The sequence below is a fragment of the Somniosus microcephalus genome, chromosome 13 (assembly GCF_052327205.1).
Source record: "Somniosus microcephalus isolate GS21.2 chromosome 13, FLI_Smic_1.0, whole genome shotgun sequence".
NCBI lineage: Eukaryota > Metazoa > Chordata > Chondrichthyes > Squaliformes > Somniosidae > Somniosus > Somniosus microcephalus.
This window is the reverse complement of record NC_140999.1, coordinates 176,274,863-176,292,265: the sequence shown is the minus strand read 5'-3', so window position 1 is coordinate 176,292,265 and position 17,403 is coordinate 176,274,863. Positions and strand designations below refer to the sequence as shown.

The 17,403-nt window shown below is 45.3% G+C and overlaps 1 protein-coding gene across 6 annotated transcripts in view; it reads left to right on the top strand.

The window, feature by feature from the left end:
• Nucleotides 1-17,403, top strand: part of LOC147108802 (calcium-responsive transactivator-like) — a 90,209-nt gene that overhangs the window by 53,771 nt on the left and 19,035 nt on the right. For 3 of the 6 annotated variants that reach the window (XM_086005648.1, XM_086005649.1, XM_086005647.1), the window contains one exon: nucleotides 16,342-16,469. The exons of 1 other annotated variant lie outside the window; for it this stretch is intronic. In XM_086005648.1, the coding sequence (XP_085861774.1) occupies nucleotides 16,342-16,469 (128 nt within the window). Of the gene's footprint in view, nucleotides 1-16,341; nucleotides 16,479-17,403 lie in introns of those variants that run through there. 2 more of the 6 variants (XM_086005652.1, XM_086005651.1) reach the window with 1 other exon arrangement.

Below are 17,403 nucleotides of genomic sequence, written 5' to 3'. Positions count from 1 at the left end.
CTGGGATCTTTATGCAAGAGAAGTCAGGGGCGGAGCCAAGAGCCAAGACCTGGAACCTCCCAGGTTAGTCGGGAAAGAGGAAGTGAAACTATACACAGTGGGGGAGGGTAATATACATGAGTGCAAAACGAATACAGGATCAAGACAAACAGATTTCATTACATTCACCCCTTCTATAGATTTAGTCCATCGGGGTGATGTTTCTTAAAAGTTGGTATAAGTGAGTCTGTCAGGAGGTTTTGCAGTTCTCCGTGATCGGCGCAAAGCCGGTTGGGGTGCCTCTAGGGGAGTGGATTCTGGTTCCTCCGCTGTCCGGGCCTCCGCAGTGACTTCCAGGTTATCTGCAGTGTCCTCCAGGTTAAAGTTGGGTATTGATACCTCTGGGCGTCCTGTCTCTTTGTAGTGTAGGTCTTCATCGGGTAGTCTCTCATCGTTCTCTCCGCTCCCCGAGGGAGCGAGGTCTTTTATGGAAACCGTGTCCTCTCGCCCGTCAGAGTATTCGATATAGGCGTACTGAGGGTTTGCATGGAGGAGCTGTACCTTTTCCACAAGGGGGTCCGTTTTATGGCCTCTCACGTGCTTCCGCAATAGTACTGTCCCCAGAGACGTCAGCCACGCGGGTAGAGATATGCCCAAGGTGGATTTCCAGGGGAAAACGAACATCTTTTCGTGAGGGGTAGCGTTAGTGGCAGTACATAACAGAGACCTTATGGAGTGGAGCACGTCTGGGAGGACTTCCTGCCAGCGGGAGGTCGGAAGGCCTTTTGACTTTAAGGCTAACGTGACAGCCTTCCAAACAGTCGCATTCTCCCTTTCCACTTGCCCATTACCCCGGGGGTTGTAGCTAGTGGTTCTGCTAGTGGCTATCCCCTTCGAGAGCAAGAACTGGCGCAGCTCGTCACTCATGAATGACGTCCCCCTATCGCTGTGTATGTAGTTCGGCATGCCAAACATGCAGAATAGATTACAGAGACACTTGATGACCGTGGCACTGGTCATGTCTGGGCAGGGAATGGCGAAGGGGAAGCGGGAATATTCATCAATGATATTGAGGAAGTATACGTTACGGTCAGCAGAGGGAAGGGGTCCCTTGAAGTCCAGACTTAGGCGCTCGAATGGCCGTGTGGCTTTGATAAGGTGTGCACGGTCAGGCCTGTAGAAACGAGGCTTGCATTCCGCACAGATGCGGCAGGCTCTGGTCATTGCCCCGACCTCCTCGATGGAGTGGGGCAGATTGCGGGACTTTATAAAATGGTATAGTCGGGTGACCCCTGGGTGACAGAGGTCGTTGTGGAGACCCTGTAATTTGTCCGTATGAATGCTGGCACACATTCCCCGTGATAGGGCGTCTGGGGGTTCATTAAGGGCTCCCAGCCTGTACATAATATCATAGTTGAACGTGGATAGTTCGATCCTCCACCTGAGTATTTTGTCATTCTTGATTTTCCCCCTTTGTTATTAAACATGAAAGCCACCGACCGCTGGTCGGTGAGCAGGGTGAAACGTTTGCCGGCTAGGTAGTGTCTCCAGTGCCGCACTGCCTCCACTATAGCCTGTGCCTCCTTCTCGACAGAAGAGTGCCTGATTTCAGGTCCCTGAAGGGTTCGGGAGGAGAAGGCCACAGGTCTCCCAGCCTGATTGAGGGTCGCAGCTAAGGCAAAATCTGACGCATCGCTTTCGACTTGAAAGGGAATGCATTCGTCCACTGCACACACTGCAGCCCTTTCAATGTCCTGTTTAATACTGGTGAAAGCCTCCCGAGCTTCAGCTGATAGTGGGAAGGACGTCGATTTAATGAGGGGTCGGGCCTTATCAGAGTAATTGGGCACCCATTGGGCATAATACGAAAAAAATCCCAGGCACCTTTTTAAAGCTTTGGGATTGTGTGGCAGGGGCAGTTCCTTTAGGGGGCGTAATCGGTCAGGGTCCGGTCCAATTACCCCATCTTCCACCACACAGCCGAGGATACAGAGACGGGTTGTGTTGAAGCCACATTTGTCTTCGTTGTAGGTTAGATTCAGCTTTAGGGCAGTTTTTAAAAATCTCGCAAGATTTAGATCGTGGTCTTGCTGGTTGTGCCCGCAGATAGTGACATTGTCCAGATAGGGGTAGGTAGCTTGTAGTTTATTCTCGTCAACCATGCGGTCCATCTCACGTTGGAAGACCGAGACCCCATTTGTTACTCCGAAGGGCACTCTGAGAAAATGGTAGAGGCGCCCGTTCGCCTCGAAGGCGGTGTATGGGCGGTCCTCCATTCTAATGGGGAGCTGGTGATACGCGGATTTGAGGTCGATAGTCGAGAAGACTCGGTATTGCGCAATCTGGTTGACCATTTCTGATATGCGGGGTAATGGGTAGGCGTCCAGCTGGGTATAAATATTAACAGTCTGGCTGTAGTCAATTACCATCCGTTTCTTTTCGCTATTTTTAACTATGACTACTTGGGCACGCCACGGACTGGTACTGCATTAAATAATGCCTTCCCGCAGGAGTCTGTCCACTTCCGCCTTGATAGTGTCTGTCTTCCAGACTGTACCGTCTACTTTTGGTCGCTATGGGCCTACAGTTCAGTGCGAGATTAGCGAATAAAGAGGGCGGGCTGATTTTTAAGGTTGATAGGCCACAGACTGTGAGTGGCGGCTGGGACCCGCCATATGCTAGCGTGACACTTTCGTGGTGGCACTGGAAGTCCAGGCCCAAGATTACATTAACAGAGTTCTGGCATCACGAGGAGTTTAAAATCCTTGTAGTCCGTGCCTTTTACAGTCAGTGTTACCACACAATAGCCCAAAATGTCCGAAGTGTGGGGCTTAGCAGCCATAGCAATTCTGCTCCGTGTAGGGGTTACCGTTAATGAGTGCCGCCGTACCAGGCTAGGGTGGATAAAACTCTCAGTACTCCCACAGTCAATTAAACATTTCGTTAAATTCCCGTTTACTTGTATGTCCATCACGGATTTTGTCAACGGGTGTGGCCTGGATTGATCCACCGTGATCGAAGCCACTGTTGGGCCCTGGGCGGCCGTTGAGTCGGGAAAAGATGGCGGTCCCAAGATGGCGGCCCGCACGGCACGCACGAGGCGGTGACGGAGTTGGAAATCGGATTCCCCCTGCAGACTTTGCTAAAATGCCCCTTTTTCTTACATTTGAAGCATGTAGCGTCCTTCGCTGGGCATCGTTGTCTGGGGTGCTTGGCCTGGCCGCAGAAGTAGCATTTCGGGCCTCGAGACATTGCCGCTGTAGTAGGACTCCTGGGTGAACTTCTGTGTGGGGACTCCGGCGGCGTAGAGCTGGTCTGAGACCTGGATGGGGAAGATGGCTGATTCCAAGATGGCGGCCCCCTCGGCGCGCACGAGGCGGTGAGGGCCGCATGGCCGGAAGAATAAGAGTCAGAGTTTTTCTGGGCCACGTCCAGCGATCGCGCAGTGGCCACTGCCTTTTTAAAGTCCAGGACCTCCTTCTCCAGCAGTCTCTGCCGGATATAATTCGATTTGAGGCCCGTGATGAAGGAATCGCGGACCAATTCGTCAGAGTACGCGTTGGCCGTCACGGCCTTGCAGTTACAGTCCTGGACCAGGTCCTTTAGGCCCTGTAAGAAATCGTCCATTGATTCCTCTGGTCGCTGCCTGCGTGTAGCCAGCAGATGTCTGGCGTACACTTTGTTTACCGGCCTCTGGTATTGGGCCTTCAGGATAGTGATGGCCTCCGTGTAAGAGGTGGCGTCCCGGATGAACGAATAAATCCAATGACTTACGCGAGTAGTCAGTAGACTCAGTTTATCTACCTCGCTAGCGGATGAGGCCCCCGCGACGAGTTCGAAGCATTTGAGCCAGTGTCCAAATTGATTTGATGCTTCAGCAGAATGTGGATCCAAGTCCAGACGCTCTGGTTTTAGGAGTCGATCCATCCTAGTATTCTTTAGTGATTAAAATTGATGGGCCTTCAATAACCACAAAACTAGAAGTTATAGACTTGAACAAGTTGGCTTTTAATCGCTAAGATCAGAGCTAACATCTCAACACGCCGACTGGTTCACAGGAATGAGTCATACAGATCCTGGGATCTTTATGTAAGAGAAGTCAGGGGCGGAGCCAAGAGCCAAGACCTGGAACCTCCCAGGTTAGTCGGGAAAGAGGAAGTGAAACTATACACAGTGGGGGAGGGTAATATACATGAGTGCAAAACGAATACAGGATCAAGACAAACAGATTTCATTACACAGCAACTCTTAACCAAGCTGGTAGACCAGTAGCTTTCTTCTCTCGTACATTGCAAGGACCAGAAGTTCGACATTCTTCAGTGGAAAAGGAGGCACAGGCGATTATCGAAGCAGTCAGGTATTGGAGACATTATCTCGCTGGCCAACGTTTTACGCTTATTACGGACCAGCGATCTGTGGCCTTTATGTTCAGTACTAAGCAGAGAGGCAAGATCAAAAATGATTTTAAGATGGCGAATAGAACTGTCATCATATGACTATGATATTCAGTACAGGCCTGGAGTATTCAATGAGCCATCGGATGCTTTGTCACGAGGAGTATGTGCTAGTCTAGGTATAGATAAGCTTCAAAATCTCCACGACGCACTCTGCCACCCTGGGGTTACCAGAAAGAACCACTTCATTAAGTCCCACAATCTACCCTACTCTATTGAGGAGGTCCGGACAATGACCAGAACCTGTCATGTTTGTGCTGAATGCAAACCCCGCTTCAATAAGCCGTCCGAGCCAGCTCATCTTATTAAAGCAACTCGACCATTTGAGCGTTTGAGTCTCGATTTTAAAGGTCCCCTTCCATCGAGCGACCGTAATGTCTATTTTCTTAATATTATAGACGAGTACGCTCGGTTCCCTTTTGTTATCCCCTGTCCAGATGTGACCAGTGCTGTTGTAATTAAATGCCTCTGCCAACTGTTTTCCTTGTTTGGCATGCCTAACTATATACATAGTCATGGTGTGGAGATGCCGGAGTTGGACTGGGGTGGACAAATGTAAGAAGTCACACAACACCAGGTTATAGTCCAACAGCTTTATTTGAAATCACAAGCTTTCGGAGCGCTGCTCCTTCGTCAGGTGAAGTGGAGAAATGCATAAAGACACAGCTTATATAGTCAGAGAATAATGCCAGATGATTACAGGTAATCTTTCCAACTGCCATTTATCACACAACTCCTCAGAATCGGTTTCATTCCTGGACACACGAATCTCCATCAAAGACGGACACCTCAGTGTAGTGTATGTGCCTTTAAGAGCCCCCTGTGTACTGTAATGCCGCTAATGGCCACTCGGGCTATATAAGCCTGTATATTGTGTTGTATCAGTTAGTTCCCCTCCAGACTTTGTTCAGTAAACACCTGTGAAACCAACTCCTGTCTTCAGTGTCTCTATTAACACACGGACACAACAGTGGCGACGAATTGGAAATGGACTTAACTGCAATTCGGCAGCACCTCAAGGACATCGATTCCTCTGACGTCCAAAATCGAAGCAAGAAAAAGAAAAAGCTGTGGTTTCACCAGCTAGCCGAGCTGGTGGCAGGTACTGCAATAATCCTTCCTGGGCGTCGGGCTGGGGCTGCAGTGAGGCCAAGCAGCGAAGGCGGAGGCAAGCAGTAACAGACGGGGAGGGAGCACTCAGGAGACGGCCGGCGCTGCAAGCAGGTCGGCGTTCAGACCTAGCAGAGAGAATCCGGCGGGAACGAGTCTCCACCTGTAAATAAAAAAAAATTTTAAACCGCGGAAAACAGCGTTGTCATCGGTAGCAGCGGCGGGGAAGCGCCATTTTTTTCCAGGATGCCTAAGGCTGGCAATATTGATGCTTCTGATAACGATATAGAGGATTGGACCACATATGTGGAAAGAGTGGAGGTATATTGCACCGCAAATGGAATAGAAAATGATAAAAAAGCGTCAGTACTTCTAAATCTAATGGGCGGAAAGACATACGGGCTGTTACGAAACTTAATCACTCCAGCCAAACCAAAGGACAAGAATTTTAAAGAAATTGTTGATACCCTACAGGAGCACTTAAACCCAACACCGCTGCTGATAGCGGAACAATTCAAATTCTTCAAGAGGAATCAACACAAGAATGAAAGTAACGCTGATTACCTCACCAAATTAAGAAAGCTATCAAAGCACTGCCAATTCGGGGCAGGACTAGCAGATTATCTTCGAGACAAATTCGTCTGCGGTCTCCTAAGTGAAGGAACACAGAAAAGACTGCTTTCTGAGAAAGACTTAACACTGGACAAGGCTTTCAGTATGGCTGTATCATACGAAGCAGCCGCAAGAGGAGCTGCAGAGATACAACAAAAGACACAGGACTTCGGCACCCATGAAATGACACAGGGTTTCGAGAGATGTTATCGCTGCGGCAGATCCACCCATGACCAGAGGGACTGCTGGTTCAAGGACAAAGCATGCAGGCAATACGGAAAGATTGGACACATTGCACGGGTATGCCGATCTGGACGGAAAAAAAAATACACGGACAAAAATTTACCTTGTTGACTGACCATCAACCCCTCATCTCCATATTCAACCCTAAAAAGGGTGTTCCCATTATGACAGCGCAAAGGCTACAGAGGTGGTTCCTTTTTCTAGGGGCACACCAATATAACATAGAATACAAAGGATCAAAACAGCATGGGAATGCTGACGGTTTATCGCGCTACCGTTGCCAACGGTAGAAAAGGCACCTACCGTAGACCCAGTGGAGATTTTCCACTCTACCATAGTCGAATGTCTACCAGTAACAAATTCTGCCATTGAAAGGGAAACTAGAAATGACCCGACTCTCTCACGAGTCTACGATTTAACAGTGAAGGGATGGCCAGCACATGGCGAACCACTGTTGCCAGCATTCTTGCAAAGAAGAGAACAGCTGTCAGTGTGCCGAGGAACCTTGATGTGTGGATCCAGAGTGGTGATTCCACCCAAACTCCAGGATAAAGTTCTAAAGGAGCTTCACGAGGGGCATCTGGGTGGAGTGAAAATGAAGAACCTAGCCAGGGCGTTTGTATGGTGGCCAGGTATCAATGGAGACATCGAAGAAATGACCAAGAGCTGCCTAGGATGCCAGAAGGTCCAAAATGCTCCACCACAAGCCCCTCTACATCCATGGGAGTGGCCCTCATCTCCATGGCAAAGGGTACACATCGACTTTGCTGGTCCATTTATGGACTCAATGTTCTTAATCGCGGTTGATGCACACTCCAAGTGGCCGGAGGTAATAAAGATGTCCTCCACCACCACGGAAAAAACCATCACAGTATTAAGGACCATATTTGCCAGGAATGGGCTGCCTGAACAGATCTGTTCTGATAATGGACCGCAATTTGTGTCCGAAGAATTCAGGAAGTTCTTAAAAAAACAATGGGGTTAAGCACTACACGTCCGCCCCATACCATCCCGCCTCCAATGGATTGGCTGAAAGGTTTGTCCAGACCTTCAAGAACGCCATAAAGGCCATGGGTAATGAAGACATAAAACTTCAGCATAAGGTGGATAACTTCTTGTTTGCATACAGGAATGCAACACATATGGTTACAAACCAAACTCCCGCCATGATGCCGGCTGGATTTGATCAAGCCAAACATCAGAAGGGACGTGGAGAACCGGCAATTTCAAGGCATGAATGAAAGGCCAACTAGAACCTTCCAGATAGGTCAACAAGTTTTGGCCCGGGACTACCGTACCGAGAAATGGCAGCCTGGAACTATCTGCACACGACTAGGACCGCTGATGTATACCGTGGACATTGGAGAAAGCATAATAAGGCGCCATGCTGACCAGATCATCGAGTCATCCGAAAAGGGACAACCTACACCACAACTCTATACGCCTAATGATGAAGTAGAGATACCCATAGTATCTACCTCCGATCCGGTGATACTGGAACCCGATGAACCCGACACTGGCATTCAAGCCGAATCAGCCTTGCCAAAAGAACCTACTGCACCACCAGAAACTACTACACCACCGAGGCGTTATCCGGACCGAGCCAGGAAGCCTCCAGAGAGACTGACTTATAATTGATTAGCTGCAGCAATGTGTAGATTATTTTTCTTGTAACATGTAATTAATGATTACTTAAAATATTATGTACTGGTTGGCTAAAAGGGGAGGAATTGTAGTGTATCTGCCTTTAAGAGCCCCCTGTGTACTGTAATGCCGGTAATGGCCACTCTGGCTATATAAGCCTGTATGTTGTTGTATCAGTTAGTTCCCCTCCAGACTTTTTTCAGTAAACACCTGTGAAACCAACTCCTGTCTTCAGTGTCTCTATTAACACATGGACACAACACTCAGCACTTCACTCTACCGCAAGCCCACGGACAACCTCACGATGCTTCACTTCTCCAGCTTCCACCCCAACCATGTTAAAGAAGCCATCCCCTATGGACAAGCCCTGCGAATACACAGGATCTGCTCAGATGAGGAGGAACGCGATGGACACCTACAGACACTGAAAGACGCCCTTGTAAGAACAGGATATGACGCTCGACTCGTCGATCGACAGTTCCGACGGGTCACAGCGAAAAATCGCATAGACCTCCTCAGAAGACAAACACGGGACACAACCAACAGAGTACCCTTCGTCATCCAATACTTCCCTGGAGCGGAGAAACTACGCCATGTTCTTCGCAGCCTTCAACATGTCATCAATGACGACGAACACCTCGCTAAGGCCATCCCCACGCCTCCACTACTCGCTTTCAAACAGCCGCCTAACCTCAAACAGACCATTGTTCGCAGCAAATTACCCAGCTTTCAGGAGAACAGCGACCACGACACCACACAACCCTGCCACAGCAACCTCTGCAAGACATGCCAGATCATCAACACAGATACCATCATCACACGTGAGGACACCACCCACCAGGTACATGGTACATACTCATGTGACTCGGCCAACGTTGCCTACCTCATACGTTGCAGGAAAGGATGCCCCAGAACATGGTACATCGGTGAGACCATGCAGACACTGCGACAATGGATGAACGGACACCGCACAACAATCACCAGGCAGGAGTGTTCCCTCCCAGTCGGGGAACACTTCAGCAGTCAAGGACATTCAGCCTCCGATCTTCAGGTAAGCATTCTCCAAGGCGGCCTTCGAGACACACGACAACGCAAAATCGTTGAGCAGAAACTGATAGCCAAGTTCTGCACCCGTGAGGACGGCCTCAACCGAGATCTTGGGTTCATGTCACGCTACATGTAACCCCACCTGACGCAGGGTCATCCAGACTCGAGTCGACATTGGCTTGTTCTCTCTACACAGATGCGGCCGGACCTGCTGTGATTTCCAGCAAAAAAAATGTTTTGTCTTTTTTTGTTTTTCATACAGACCCCAGCATCTGCAATAGTTGACCCCTTGTGACCCCACCTCATTGTTCTTTGATGTAATGTTTTCCTGACTGACCTGTTTGGACACCATTCACACCTTTGATTGCTGTGATTATCTCTCTGCCGAGGTGTGATAAATGGCAGTTGGAAAGATTACCTGTAAACATCTGACATGATTCTCTGACTATATAAGCTGTGTCTTTATGCATTTCTCCACTTCACCTGACGAAGGAGCAGCGCTCCGAAAGCTTGTGATTTCAAATAAAGCTGTTGGACTATAACCTGGTGTTGTGTGACTTCTTACACTATGTATATAAGTGATAGGGGTTCTTCCTTTATGAGCGAAGAATTGTGACAGTTTTTGCTATCGAAAGGGATTGCAACGAGTAGAACTACCAGCTATAACCCTCGTGGTAATGGGAAGGTCGAGAAAGAAAATGCAACAGTGTGGAAGGCTATCGTAATGTCTCTGAAGTCGTGAGGCCTGCCGACCTCTCGCTGGCAGGATGTTCTGCCAGACGCGCTGCATTCCATAAGGTCTCTTTTGTGTACAGCGACGAATGCCACCCCTCATGAAAGGATGTTTAGCTTTCCAAGAAAAGCTACTAATGGAGTATCGTTGCCCACATGGTTGATGACCACGGGCCCTGTGCTGTTGCACAGACATGAGAGGCCACAAGACTGATCCACTGGTGGAGGAAGTACAACTCCTCCATGCTAATCCCCAGTATGTGTACATTCAATATCCGGATGGGCGAGAGGATACGGTCTCTATTAAAGATCTTGCTTCTGCTGGAGCTCAAAGAGTTCGACTCTGAGAGTAGAATTTTCAATCGTGGTATTGGACCTTCAGAGACACAAATCCTCAGTGTGGAAAACACTGATTCTGGGAATTCAAATGAACCGGAATTAGTACTCCCGGGAGGAGCCTCAGCAAGAGTTACGTCGTTCCCAGAGGACTATCAGACCTCCTGACAGACTGAATCTATAGCAGGGGGTGAATGTGATGAAATAACTGTGTTCTGGCAATTGTATTGTTGTTGTTGTACTTGCTAATGTCTGGAATGTTCTACAGATGTAACCACTAATGCTCCTCCCTAGCCCCGCCCCTCTGGATCCTCCAGATTGGTGTGAGTCTTACTCATAAGGGCTGGGTCGGTGATGAATGATGGCTGCCTTGTGTTAACTCAATGCCATGTTCTTACTTAATAAAAGCCTTTAGTTTTAAGCTTTAACCTCTTGGATTCAGGCAGTTATTTGGCACATCATTTTTCAACATTCCATTATATCGCTCCACCAGCCTGGCTGACTGTGGGTGATAGCTGCAGTGAAAATGCTGATTGATTTGGAAAGCCTTACACATCTCTCGCATAATTGTCCCAGTGAAATGTGACCCATTGTCACTCGAGAGTTGTACAGGTATACCAAATCGTGGTACAATATCCTTTAACAAATGTTTAGCGACAGTAACAGCGTCATTCTTTTTACATGGAAAAGCTTCAACCCATTTAGAAAACACATCTATAATAACCAATACATACTTAAAACCCATACGTGCGGGTAATTCAATAAAATCCATTTGCAAATTTACAAAAGGTCCTGTTGGATTTGGGTGGGAGGTAGACTGTACTTACTCCGTTTTTCCCGGATTCATCGTCTGACAGGTAGTACACTTTTCACTAATTTGTTTTGCAATTGCCGAAATACCCGGTGCCTTGCAATCTATAGTTGCCCCTTTTTCTATATTTCCACAAGAGAATTGCATCACACTCCTGACATGCGTCTTGCAGGTGGTGGAGAGACTTTGGGGAATCGGGAGGTGAGCCACACACCTAGTACAAGTACCTTTTTCCCCTTGCATGTTGCAAATAATAGAATTGCCAGATTTTATCTTTTTTAAGCTCCTAGAGATTACTGAAATCCTTGTTGGTCAGTTCACACTGAAAAGCAATTTAGGGAAAGGACTCTAGGAATGTTACTTTCAGGAATTTCCCACTTACAAGCTTTTTTTTGTTAAAAATAACCAGCGTCACCTCAGTTAAACAGCAGAACACCAGTTCCCACAGTAACAGAAATATAATCCCGTTGCATTTCTTAATGGTAAATGCTTGTTTTAAACTATATTTTAATAAAATAGATTCACAGTAAAAAATTTGCTTGATATAAAGATGAATAAATAGATGTCTTTTAAAACATACAGTGGACATGCAGTTCTGCTTCCATTGTTAATATCAATTGTTTGTTTCTAGGAGTTTCTGATTTGCAAAATTTAACTAAAAGGTGATGGATGCTATTGAATGTTGGCTGTAATTCAAATCTAAATTAGCACACTGGGGTTTTCACACAACAAATTTGATTATTTTTGCCTGCAAAAGATCAGAATTGCTCTAAAAATGTATTGGATGTGGTGCACGCAGACTTTCAGAAAGCCTTTGACAAGATAACAGACAGGAAACTATTGGAGAAGATTAAGGGTATGGAATTGGGGGTGGGGGAAAAAGTAGCAAACTCAATTTAAAAACTGGTTAGATGGGACAAAGAGAGTAGGGGGATGATTTGAACCTAACTAACACATTGGGAAACTGACTCAATCTGATCAGTAGTCAATGGAAAAAGAAAAGAAAGACTTGCATTTATATAGCACCTTTCATGACCACTGGACGTCTCGGCACTTTACAGCCAATTAAGTACCCTTTTTTGAAGTGGAGCCACTGTTGTAATCTGGGAAATGCGGCAGCCAATTTGTGCACAGCAAGGTCCCACAAACAGCAATGTGATAATGCCCAGATAATCTGTTTTTGTTATGTTGGTTGAGGGATAAATATTGGCCAGGACACTGGGAATAACTCCCCTGCTCTTTGAAATCGTGCCATGGGATCTTTTACATCCACCTGAGAGAGTAGACGGGGCCTCGGTTTAACGTCTCATCCAAAAGACGGCAGCTCCGACAGTGCAGCGCTCCCTCAGCACTGCACTGGAGTGTCAGCCTAGCTTTATGTGCTCAAGTCCCTGGAGTGGGACTTGAACTCACAACCTTCTGACTCCGAGGCGAGGGTGCTACCCACTGAGCCACAGTTGCTGAGTAAAATTGAGCCGTGTTTAAAACCGGCTGATCTGATCGCATCAGTTTTATTATGTCGGTGTGTAATTGAGACACGGACTGCAGGAGTTGGTTATAACCGGTCTTTACTGAATGGAGACAAACAGGAACTACTATGCAAAGTTACTACACAGGCTTATATACAGGGGTGGTCACTACTGGTACTGCAGTATACAGGGGCTGCAGAATATAGTTCCTTCTGCAAAGTACATACACTACAAGTTTCCCATCAGGAGTTCAGATTAACCCCTAGGAGTGAGGCAGTTTCTCCGAGTAGTTGGGAGTGGGCTGCAGTGTCGCAAAGGATTCTGTTCTGGGACTGCTTCTGTTTACTATGTACTATAGAGAGTGGTGTCTAAATTTGCTGAATAGGAAGCCTGGTTTAAGAAAAATAATAATTTCTGAGGGCCAAATGAAACTGTGATATTGATAAGATGTTAGAATTGCCAAAAAAAAAAGTGGCAGATGGAATTGTTAGTAAATGTGAGGTGGTAGATTTCGGTTGAATAATTATACATTTGCGATGGGGAAATGATGTGGAAGAGCAGAGCTATTTGTGGGTACAGGTTCATGCGACATTAAAAGTAGCACTTAAAGTGGATTAGGCCATCTGGTTTTATAGCAAGAGGTATGGAATATAAAAGTTGAGATGTAATGGCGAATCTATATAAAACCTTAAGATCACAACTGTAGTAGTGTGTGCAGATTTGGGCTCCACACTATATAGGAAAAATGTTGAGGCAATAGAAAGGGTACAGTGCAGATTCACTAGGTTACTGCTTGGTATAAGGAAGTACAAATATGAAAGACTTGAAATTGGGGCTGTTTTCATTAGAACAGAGAGATTACAAAGTTATTTCATTGTTTAAAATTATGATGGGATGGACCAGAGTAGATGGAAATAGACTGTTTCCAGTGATTAAGAGGTGTGGAACAAGGGGACATAGATAGAAGATTAAATATAAGGGACTGGATATTCCGGTCCCTACGGGTGAGTCCGTGCTATGTACTCACCTGTAGGGACATCGGAAATGCCGGTTTCAGGCATGCACTGCGCATGCGCTGGAAACCGGCATTTCTGATCTCTCAAGAAAGCTCTTGACAGATCCTCTGGCTGGGCTGGAGAAGGGCCTCGGCGGGCGGATAGTTCTGTTTTTTGGAGACCCTCTGCCTGCAAAAAACACTTACAATTCTTGCGCCTGGTAAAAGCAGGCGCAAGGCCTGCTTTTACCAGGATAAGAGTTGAAAAAAGTAAAAAAAAAAAGAAGAAATTTCCACTGATTTATCATTTTAAAATACTTTAAAGAAAGGTAAGTTTATTTTTAGCCCACGGGAGGCCTGCGAACAGAATTTCTGGGCCAAGAGCTTTAGGACAGAAAGCTGTGAAATGCACTCCCAGAACTAGTGATCGAAGCGGGGGGGGCGCGGGGTACCATCATTCTAGAGCAGGTTAGATAGCTGGTTGAAGTAACTGGGGATAAAGGGATATGGGAACAAGGCGGGCACATGGGATTAGGATTACAGCTCATGTGGAGGACAAACAACACTGTCTGGATGGACCGAATGGCCTGTTTCTGTGTTGTAATTTCTATGTAATCTTGTGAATGGATAAATGGGAAAACTAAAGAGGGGAAGGATAAATAAACGTGAAGAATTTATTTTTTTAAATGACATGATGAACTTGCATAATTTGTTTTCTTCTTTTCAAAATGGTCCCTATAATGACTTTGATTTTTGATTCAAACTGTTACAAAACCTTGTTCAAGCCTATAATTTTGAACATTCCAAAACAGTAGCTCTGAATAATGCCTATTTTTTTGGTAATGCTGAGCAATGGCTGTCCACAGAGAGGTTTTCTGTTTGTTTACACATCTGAATTATTTAACAGCATAAAAGGTGATGCCCTCAAGCTTATGGTTGTGGAGGCCGAAACAGTGTTAGCAGTTGGATGCTATGATGAGATTGTCGGTTTGTTCTAGATGGATGACCTAGGATGAACTGATTGCCTTCCTCATCTATATCTCTTGTGGTTAGCACTTTGGGATGCAACTGAAGGAAGGTGTGTAAGAAACATGTAGGTAAGATCATTGGCCACAGCATGAACTGTGTCGTGTGGAGCACACAACCAGATGTCTGCTTCCACCTATCGTCAAATCCTGTGCTATCAATTGAGATTCATCCCTTGATGAAAATTGGACCATCAATGGAGATGAGAGGAAGGAGACTGAACAATTGATATTGTATAGATAAAGGCTTATAAAATGACATAGAAAACAATAAAGGCTTCCAAAACACACAGCAGCCCTGGGCCAGAAGTTGGCATTGATAACGATGATTTTCCATGGAAAAACTTCTTGATTTTATAAATTCATTGTAAACTCAATTTTTCATGGATATAGTGAATATTGATTGTTCTAAAAAAAAAAAAAACTGCAAATTTAAAAGCCTAGAAATTTGTCTGGGGTGGTGGTGGTGCAAAACGGGCAGTATTGGATTGTCCGTCCGTTATACGGAGCACCTGATATTCAGTTCCATAGCAGTCAATAGAACTGAATATCGGGCATTGCGTTTTAACAGGTGGCCGATCCGATCCCACCAATTTTGCGCCACTGCCCCAGACGAATTTCTAGGCCATGATACTATAACCGAGCACTAAGCGAAATGCTGCAATTGAAAATTGATGCCTCTAACCAGAGATTCTCCGGCATGATCTGTGGAGTGTATATGAATCTAGCCACCTGGAAGCTGTCCGATTCATCGGTACATTCAGATGAGCAATCATCAGAGTGTGAGCCAGAAATAGAAATATCAATACTTGTGCAAGAAAACCTTGATTTTTAAAATCCAAACTTTAATGACATTTAACCTAATGAGGATGCCATGGTCAAATCTCACAATTGGTCTGAAGTACCTCCATAGGCATAACCCATAAAGTTTGGAACATAGGCTCAAAGTACTAAGATCTCTAACAAGAATGATGCAAACCATGATGGAAACCATGTACCAACTGTCCAGTAACTCCGGTGGATTCAGGCCGCTATTGATAAGGCACTGAAGATGTGTAAAAAGTTGACTTTAACCTACAATGTTCTATAGCCTGGAGGTTTGCAGTAGTCTGCTGTGTAAACTGTACTTTCCAGATCCTTTTTCAATTTTTCTAATCGCCACTGAAAAAATGTTCAAACATACAGCAAATATTTCCTGAGATAAACTCCGTCCAAAATGCAACCTAGTACACTTGAGCGCACAATGGAAGGTTGAACTTCATCGCTAAATCCATTTTTCTCTCCTAACCCCGTGTTGAAAGTGGTACTGTATGAATTCACAGGCAGTGACCTTTTCAGTACCTTATTCAAGTGTTGATGTGCCAAATAATCATAAGGACCATTAAAGCCTAGGCTGATCTTGTCCTCACTTTTCTTCTTTTCCTAGCCTGAGAATGCGGAGACCAATAGTAGCAGATTGGTTCTGCCATTACTGTTATTGCTGCCATGGCTGCAATTAGTTGCCTCAGTGAACCTGGAAACTTCCTGATCTGTATCGCTCAGTGCTACACTACATGGTGTGTTTACCTTCACAGCCATCAGAGACTTTTATATGGTATCTCATGTAATATCTCATACCCACATGATATATCACAGTTTCTTGTGTGGGTAGGATATAAACATGTCATGCACAAGTAAGAACCCAAATATGAAGGTATTTTTACTTCAATGTTAATTCGATACATTGCAAGAGAATTTTGTTTTTAAAATAACAATCAACAATTGTATGTTTTTTAAAAAAAAAATGTAACTATACCTTTCCTGCCATTTCTGAATTTAAAGAAGAAAAAGAATAAGAATGATGTGGAACCATCTGTCTTATTAAAAACTTGCTGTAAAATTCCAGGTCCAACCCAGGGAGCCTCCTCTCAGTATCCAGGTTACCAACAGGGACAGGGACAGCAATATGGAAGTTACAGAACTGCTCAGCCAGGGCCCTCAGCTCAGCAACAGAGGCCTTATGGATATGAACAGGCAAGATAGACCATCCTGTGATTTACTTCATTGTACAGTTTTTTTTTTTAATGTGTGTTTTTTTTAAATTTGCCCACTAAGGCAAAGCAAACCATTTGAGTTTCACAACTACACCTCCCAAGGGATTATCTCCTCAAATATTTTTGCCTGTTTTCAAAACCAGAAAAATATATTCTTCACAAAAATAGGATTACTTTGTACTTCATTTCTTAACAGTTTATTGAGTTTTATGGAGGGGTGGGCAGGTGGATTTATTACCCTAGGATCCAACAAGATAATTAGTACCATTTAATACTATTTTTGGATTCCTACGATCATTACAATTGTCAACTTCATGTTCGTTTCTAGTATCTAACGTGTGGTATCTTTTAATGCTTTACTTTTTTTAAAATGTTGAACTGTTTCCTTTGTTGTAATGTTGCCAGGTTTTTGGATGTATTTTTTTAAACCAGGAAACTTGCAGTTTTCTTCATTTGTACATACACACATCAGTAATTAATGTTGAAATTCTGAACTGTGTAAATGCCGTGGATGTTTTTTTTTTTTAAATTAAGAAGCCTAGTGAATGGACCAAGACCTATGGTGCAGCCCACCAAAAGTTTTTAACCAGATACAAAGGAAGCTGAAATAAATCTGGATGAGGTGACTTGGGTTTCAAAAGTCTGTAGATTTTATGAGGATAGGTTGGTAGATCGGTAAGAACTTCCATAGTTTTGAGGTCCCAGGAAAGGTAAAATGGGAGAGTGCGTGGTGAGTCTTTGTTTCCTCAGCGTGCAGGGAGGAGGCAGTGCATGCAAGACATGCTATTTGGTGCTCAAGGAAAACCAGAGCAGAAGGTTAAAGAGTGCAATGACTTCATTAGTATTTATTATATTTGAGCAGTGGGTGGAGAGAGAGAAAGAGGCCAGAGTTTAGACGAGGACTGTCTGATTTG